Source organism: Watersipora subatra, chromosome 10 (assembly GCF_963576615.1).
Source record: "Watersipora subatra chromosome 10, tzWatSuba1.1, whole genome shotgun sequence".
In the NCBI taxonomy this organism is placed as follows: domain Eukaryota; kingdom Metazoa; phylum Bryozoa; class Gymnolaemata; order Cheilostomatida; family Watersiporidae; genus Watersipora; species Watersipora subatra.
The window spans coordinates 8,882,853-8,890,839 of record NC_088717.1 but is presented as its reverse complement, the minus strand read 5'-3'; the positions used below and the strand labels follow the sequence as shown (position 1 = coordinate 8,890,839).

Here is a 7,987-nt window from a genome sequence, read left to right as displayed (position 1 = left end):
ACCATTGGTTCCCTCAACTTTCTAGCAACAATGTCCCACTTAATGAACTTAAAATAAAATCGGCAAAATTTATCTTTGTTAAAACGCTTAAAAGAAAAATATGTCTTTTTTCTGAGCGTTTTAACTGCTTACCAGTTTTGCCTATTTTAATTTTAAAATGTCTCGCCAGTCACATCACCTAAAACAAAACAAATCTCAAAAAATAGAAAAATGTTGATACTTTCCAATAAAATTATTTAAAACTTCACATAAGAGGCCCGGCTGAGGCCCTACATAAGAGAAACCTTTTGGGGGCCTACATCACCCCCTTTTCAACCCCCAGGTGTTCATAACTAGTCGCCTAACATTAGCCGCCCCAACTTGCAACCAGTGAATACAGGCCTGCAATGAACAGAGCTATTTAATTTTGCGTTTTCGCTCGTTCGTTATGATAGTTTAGTTTTGCTCATGAAAATTTCGTGAGAGGGTGACTCCGTGAAAATGTGAAAGTTATATGACGCGATGACATAAATGTGCTAGGGTAAAGTCATAAAAAAGCCTATTTAATGTTTTTAATAATTATAATTTAGTATAAACAAGTATAAATTATTTTTATTTAACATATAACAACATTTGCCACTGTAACTTTCAAACCTTTTGCTTGTTTACCTCAAGCAAGGATGTCCACTAACTAGTGGACATCTTTGTTTCAAGCTAGTCTATGTATTTGATTGATATGTATTGAAATCTAATATTACGTGCACAGGCTGTTTGTGGACTGTGGTGTCAATTAATCACTTTATCACCATACAATGTCAATACTTCCAGTTGATGGCAGTTGATTAGCTTTCCATCACACCAATGTAATAAAATCCCAGTATCACTTATCTATCTTATCTACCCTAGGACACTTATATTTCGCTAGTATTTAGTTTCGTGAGTAGCTCGCAGAGTAGAATTTCGGAGCAACTTAATTTCGGAGCTCTGATGAGTGCGAAAATATAGTGATGTGAAAATAAATGCAGTGGAACAAACATAATTAGATTCCTCAGGTTCAGCTCACTAATAAAAAAAAATTTCAATTTGCGACTAGTTTGTAATTGTGAACCGCAGGTAGAATGGTGTGGGCCAGGTCGATAATGCAATTTGATCGCTTGCTGCCATTTGTTTTTTGGACTATCAACAGGCCCGTTTTCACTGGGGCAGCTAGCTGGCCGGCTGAGCCGCCCCAACTCTTTGGGAATTTTTTACGGTAAGTGCAGTCCAACTCGGATAACTCACCCTCAGATAAAATGTAACATTTCATCTCAAACACAAGGTCAACTCAGACGGATTTGTTTTGTCAGTTCCAACGCAATGATAAATTCCTTCAGATAACTCGACTTCAACATCATTTATTCGAAAAGTTATTTGCCCAACGGCCATGGACGCGGTTTTTATCGCTGTGGAATATCACTTCATTCCAAGCCATAGAGACAAACATAAACTTCTAGTAGTTCTTAGGCATCATTATTATCATCATGAGAGGCAAAATATTTTTGTTAACAACTTTTATAAAGGTTTGCAGAAAATTAAGTTTTATCAAACACCCGCTTGGCCATGTCCCATCAAAAACGTAAAAGCCCCCTAATGAACTTAAAATACAATCCGCAAAATTGATCTTTGTTAAAACGCTCAAAATAAAGAGATGTCTTTTTCTGAGCGTTTTAACCGCAGTCATGTTTTGCCTATTTTAATTGAAAAACGTCTCGTCAGTCACATCACTTAAAACAAAACCAATCTCAAAAAATTACAAGTTATTAAAGAAGTGTCAGTGGAGAATCTAAACCTTTCCAAAGCCATGCTGCTTTTGTAGTACTGCGAGTGTCAGTGCATGTGTCTTATTTTCTTTCAACACGCGGTGCTCACTGCATTGATTGATGTCCCCAGCAAACGACAATCTACTAATTCGTGTGCATTGACATCAAATTTGTATCATTATAAGTCATTCTTAATGGGAAAATAATCATAATTAATTGCAAAATAATAACTTAATAAATTTTGACAGTCAAATTATTTTGTTGGTTTATATTTTAACGATGCTATAGTGGTTGTTAAAAACGTTAAAACAAATGTCGGTATAAAATTCCATTCTACAGTATCATTGAACAAAGCTATTTAGTTTCGCTTTTTCGCTCGTTTGTTATGATAGTTTAGTTTCGCACATGAAACTTTCGCGAGAGGATGACACCGCAAAAACGCGAAAGTTAGATGCCGCGAATACATAAGTGTCCTAGGGTATGAGTAACTGATTGCATTAACTCACTTAACACTATCTATTCAGTGCCTCTACAAGTCATTTAAGTATTGAATTGCTTTAAATAATGAGCATATATTAGAGTAATAAACTATAATCATCATTTCTTTAATATGAGCAATAATTAGTATCTTAACTGTGGAAATTCATGATCATTCTCATGGCTGATGTTATCATTCTGTCAATCACTGTGATTGACTAGCACAATAAAAGGGCGTGGTCTAAACGCTTCTTGTTGGCACCGGAAACGCTCGTGTTGTTGAATGCACTGTTATTACTCTAGAGGGAGATAACTCTATGACTGGTACCTCTCGATACTGGTGCACACTTAAAAATGAGATATTACACTGTTTATGTCTTGTACGTTGTCTGACCGAATGGAGAAAAAAATTTATGGCTTTTCCTGCTCGAGATACAACAATTGTTTATAAATTTGGCCTTTACAGATTTAGAACTTAGCAAAATGAAAACAGATATGAAATAGCACTTTTGACATTTAAACTGCACTTTTAAAAATTACAAAATAAAAACTAGGTAATAACCATGAAAAGTAAATTTAAAAAATTTTTTTTAAAACAACCTTATGCAAAAGACAATAATATTAATGCTAAATAGTGCACTTTGAGCATGTGAAACCTAGAAAAGGGTATACAGTAAACAAGGAAAACAGTATACCGGGGTATGGATTCTTGAAAGTCTTTGTAGACTTGTGGTAAGATGATTGGTTAAGACATGAGATCGGAAATTTTGTGAGTTCAAATCCACCAGAAGGCAAGCTTATCATTACTAGAGTTTAATTATATACATATACAATATATATATATTTATGTGTATATATATATAAATATTGTATACATTGTACATGTATATATATTATAGATACATAATTATATGTTAAGCCGCTACCAATTTTAAAATTTGTGTATAAGCAAATTTGATCCTATTTTACATTAAACAATTAGACCTACTGCGATGATCTGAAAGCCAACAAGTTAATGCAATTTGCCTAAATGGCTCATTGTCGTAAATAATATTTTTAAAACGCATTTTGCGCGTAAATTGTGTCACTTGTTCAGATACAAAATTCAAAACATGATCAGGGAGCTTTGGTCTTCTGATGCACTTACATGTACATAGATTCAAAGTAACGCAATTTTACTTTGACAATTAATGTGTTTCAACTTAAACTAATATGGCGACCAAAGTGGTGTAAGGACCACATAAAATACTAAAAGTAATGGAAAATATTTTAGTCATATAAATATATGTGAGGCTGCATTTTGATTCTGCATGCATAGCCATATTTTTATTGTTTTACCCATTCGAAAGTACGTCAGACTTTTTCATTTTAGCCAAAGCTCTTCCGATGTTTGCTGGTTTATTCATTTTCGAAGTTTTAAAGTTATCTTTTGTGAAACTATAATGTAGCATGCGGAAGGCTGTTAAAATATCAAAACTTATTTTCATAGTTTTATAAGTTGGTCTTTCTTTTTCCTTTTGAAGGCGTGAGCCAATTTTGAAGAAATCGCTTAAATGAGTTAGGTGTACTTTTAGTTTTTGAAGAAATTCTGCATTTTCTGTAATTATTTTCTGCAAAGTTCATATTCAGTGTTATCAATGTTCTCTTTTTATTTTGAAAACAGGAGAGTAATTAAGGAAGATATGGTAAAGAAAAGTAAGTAGGGAAAATAGGGAGAAGGGAAAAAGGAGGTGGGATAAAAGGTAGAGAGGAGGTGGAGAAATAGATGAGGAGAGGGGGAGAGACGATGGGGAAATAAAGAAATAGGAAGTGAGGAAATCAAGGGAGGAAAGGAGAGCAGATAGATAAAGGGAGAAGAGGTAGAAAAAAAAAGGGGATAAAGAAAAGAAAATGAGTAGGGAAAAGGGGAGAGAGATGGTAGAAAAACAATCAGAGAGTGGACGTAGGAAAAATGAAGAGATAAATAAAGTTTTTTATTTAACACAAATATTGTTTTTATTTTTAGATGACGTGAACTTTCGCAAACCTTTTAACTAGTTTTACCAGCAGAAAACATGGCTGCATGCATTGCATAACTGCATTCATAAGTCTATAACTCTTGCTAGCTGGTTATTCCAGCAGAATACCTGGTGTAATTACTCAATATTTTGCTTGCATAACTAGTTTAATGGAATTATTAAGGATTAGGCTTCACTTTGATCAATCAAAACAAATATCAACATTCTTTGTTTTGTAATACATGTCTGTTTTGAAAATTAGCTCAGTGGATTGAAGACTCTGGAGCGGCGGTGCAGAAAAACTGAAATTTGGTCTTGTACCTAGTTTTACCGACATAGGACAGAATTAAGGAAGATAAAGAAAAGCAAAAAACTAGGGAAAGAAAGAGGGTAAGGAGAAAGGAGGTGGGATAAAAACGTAGAGAGGAAGTGGAGAAATAGATGAGGAGAGGGGGAGAGGCAATGGGGAAATGGGGAGATAGGAAGTGAGTAATTAAAGAGAAGGGAGGAGAGCGGATAAATAAAGGGAAAGGAGGTAGAAAAAAAAGGGGATGAAGAAAAGAAAATGAGTAGGGAAAATTGGAAAGATATGGTAGAAAATCATTCGGAGTGTGGACGTAGGAAAAATGAAGAGATAAATAAAGTTTTTTATTTAAAATATAAGTTCTTTGAGCTTAGAAATGGAAACTTTTTTATCAAAGGGAAAAGTGAGTTTACTCATTGACTCAAGCCTATAGAAAAAAAAATATATCGTGCTCAAGATATTTGAGAAATGCAAAGTAGATGATGCATTAAACTTTGGCTTTCAAATGCAGCAGCTGATATAAAGATGTTTACAATGAAATGTAATATTTATACTCTTTTACTCATGATAATCTACTAATGAGCTCCAACAAATCTATTTTGCAGATTTGCTTTCAAGAACCTGTTTACAATTTTAAATGACTCCGGTTTTATTCACACCCTTGTCCATGACCAGTATATCTCTGGTAACATTCTCTTCTCCACTTTTAACCAGCTGTTTACAATGGATCTCGATCAGCAAAACGTAACATTAATAATTGGACTCAACGTATCAGGCTACAGGGAAGGAAATTCTAGCCAAGCAAAATTCAGAGGTATATACAGCATCTATCACCTCACCAATTCTTCTCTGTTACTTTCGGACACCTACAATCATGTGTTAAGAAGAGTTGACAGAACTTCTCAAGAGTCCTCTCTATTCGCTGGAACTCCAGGAAAATTTAAGTTTGGTAATGGCAATCTCTCTACCTGTTCTTTTCATGACCCAGCTACTTCAACAACGTTTGACGGAGTAGTATTTTATATTAGCCAGTACGGCATCCCCTACATCGCTATTATGAATCTAAACACTATCAACGGATATGTTCACCACATTGAACTTCAGTTATATATAGTATCAATGTTGGCTGATCTTCAAAATAATGTTTTACTTATGATTACCGAAACACAGGTTTTACAGATGGACCCAGCTGCTTTACACATGGCTACAGTTACAGCTGGTTCTTCATCTGGCTATGTGGATGGGGCTTTACAAAGTGCTAAGTTCGGTAGATTGACTGATTTAATAATGCTGAACAACGACACACTATTAGCCGTAGATAATATAAATAGTGTATTGAGGGTGATTGATCTTAATGGTCAGGTCAGTTCAATATGCTCAAGGTCAGGTGGAGGTCAACATATCAGTAATTGTAACATATCGACACCGACAGTTCTCATGAGATACAACGCTTCGCTGATACTGATTGGAAGATCTAACTCACTCTCTGGTTTAAGTGGTGAGTACAAATAGCGCATAACTTGAAGCTGTTTTTTTGATAAAAAAGTTAACCAATCTAAATGTGAGAATATAGGCAAGCACATAGTTATTCAAACATTTCGCGAGACAGCCACCAGCTTGGAAATTTTTGCAGTGTACAATAACCGGAGCATATTTTTGTGGTTCTTACCCAAAATAATTATTTTAGTTTGTTTTATACCTAGGTTGAAAGACAAACATTTGTAAATGAAGTTCTGATACAGGTGGTAAGCACAACATTTCACTGTTTCATATTGCGGTACTACATTTATTTTACTGAAACAGCAGTACATCTTTGAATCATAACCCTCTCATTGCTTAAACAGCTGATTAATGTATAATCATTCTAATTTCGATGCTATTTCTCTCATGCAAAATATTCCTTCAAGTCTTCAATTTTCATCAGCAAGTAAAAGCTTTAAGTGTAACAGTTTAACCGGGTAGAAAAAACTGAAAATGAAGTTAAATCAAGCAATATTTTGATGTCATACTAAAATCCGATAGACGCATATGATTTTCCAATGTTTATAGATGATTTGGGCTCCAGTCGTCTAAGCACATTGACTACGATTCAAGGTACTACCACAGGTGCTCTCCAATCTGCTTCAAACACAATGACTCAAGGTCCAGCAGCTACAAAAGCTAATACTTTGTCTACTTCTATTGCAAAAACGACAGTTCAGGTTAATAATAAAGGTACTCTCCAATATGCTTCAAACACAATGACTCAAGGTCTACCAGCTACAAAAGCTATTACCTTGTCAACGTTTAATGCAAATACGACAGCTCAAGTTAATACTACAGGTGCAATTCAACTTGCTTCAAGCACAATGACTCGACGTCCAGCAACTACCAAAGCTAATACTTTGTCAACTTCTAATGCAAACACGACAGCTCCAGTTAATACTACAGGTGCCATTCAACTTGCTTCAAGCACAATGACTCAAGGTCCAGCAACTACCAAAGCTGATACTTTGTCAACTTCTAATGCAAACTCGACAGCTCAAGTTAATACTACAGGTGCCATTCAAGTTGCTTCAGGCACAATGACTCAAGGTCCAGCAACTACCAAAGCCAATACTTTGTCAACATTAAATGCAAACACGACAGCTCAAGTTAATACTACAGGTGCCATTCAAGTTGCTTCAGGCACAATGATCCTAGGTTCAGCAACTACTAAATCTAATGTTTTGTCTACTCAAAATGCTATGACTATGGTTAAAGCTACTACTACTAATGTCATCCGATCTAATTTAGGCAATGTGTCTCTAGATCCAACAACTACTAAAAGTAATATTCTGACTGCTACAAGTAATATGACTAATGTTCAAAGCACTACCACTGATGCCATCTCATTTACTTCAAGTAATGTGAATCCACATCCAGCAACTAAAAAAGCAAATAGCCGGTCTCTTGAAATTGCTAAAACTACAATTCAGGTTACTACTACAAGCAGCATCCCATCTAATTCAAGCGGTGCATTGCAAGATCCAACAACTGCCAAAGCTCAATCTGTTACTCAACCCTCAACTAGCCCATCTGGTGGTACTAGCAATAACATAACAACTCCGCATCTAGCAATAACAGCAAAGCAAATGCAATTAGAGAGGTCTTCAGCATCTTATCAGTCACCTTCAGTACCTCTAGTCAAAACCTCCGTAAAACCCAACTTAGTGACTGTCACTCCTGAGACTGAAAAACCGTAAGTACAAATCATTTTTTAGACAAAGGTAACATCCTTTGTGCACACTTTCAAAGTTTTATTTAGATATTAAAGTTTAAATGATTATTACATGAAAAGCAATAAAAGTTACATGCATGTAGCTTCAGGGGCATCACACCTCTGTTTGTATACAATACTTTTAATAGAAAATATATTTTATTGTAACCATTCTATCACATGAACTCAGTTA

General features: G+C 35.1%; 1 protein-coding gene across 1 annotated transcript; it reads left to right on the top strand.

Annotated features, from left to right (window-relative positions):
- Positions 1-6,904: 6,904 nt before the first annotated feature.
- On the top strand, positions 6,905-7,780 carry LOC137406733 (uncharacterized). Its single transcript, XM_068093350.1, has one exon. It carries the CDS (start codon positions 6,905-6,907, stop codon positions 7,778-7,780), a length of 876 nt encoding a protein of 291 aa, XP_067949451.1.
- The last annotated feature ends 207 nt before the right edge of the window (positions 7,781-7,987 follow it).

Excerpts from the sequence above, each read along its gene's own strand:
- LOC137406733 (XM_068093350.1), top strand. The coding sequence starts at position 6,905 with ATGACTCGACGTCCAGCAACTACCAAAGCTAATACTTTGTCAACTTCT.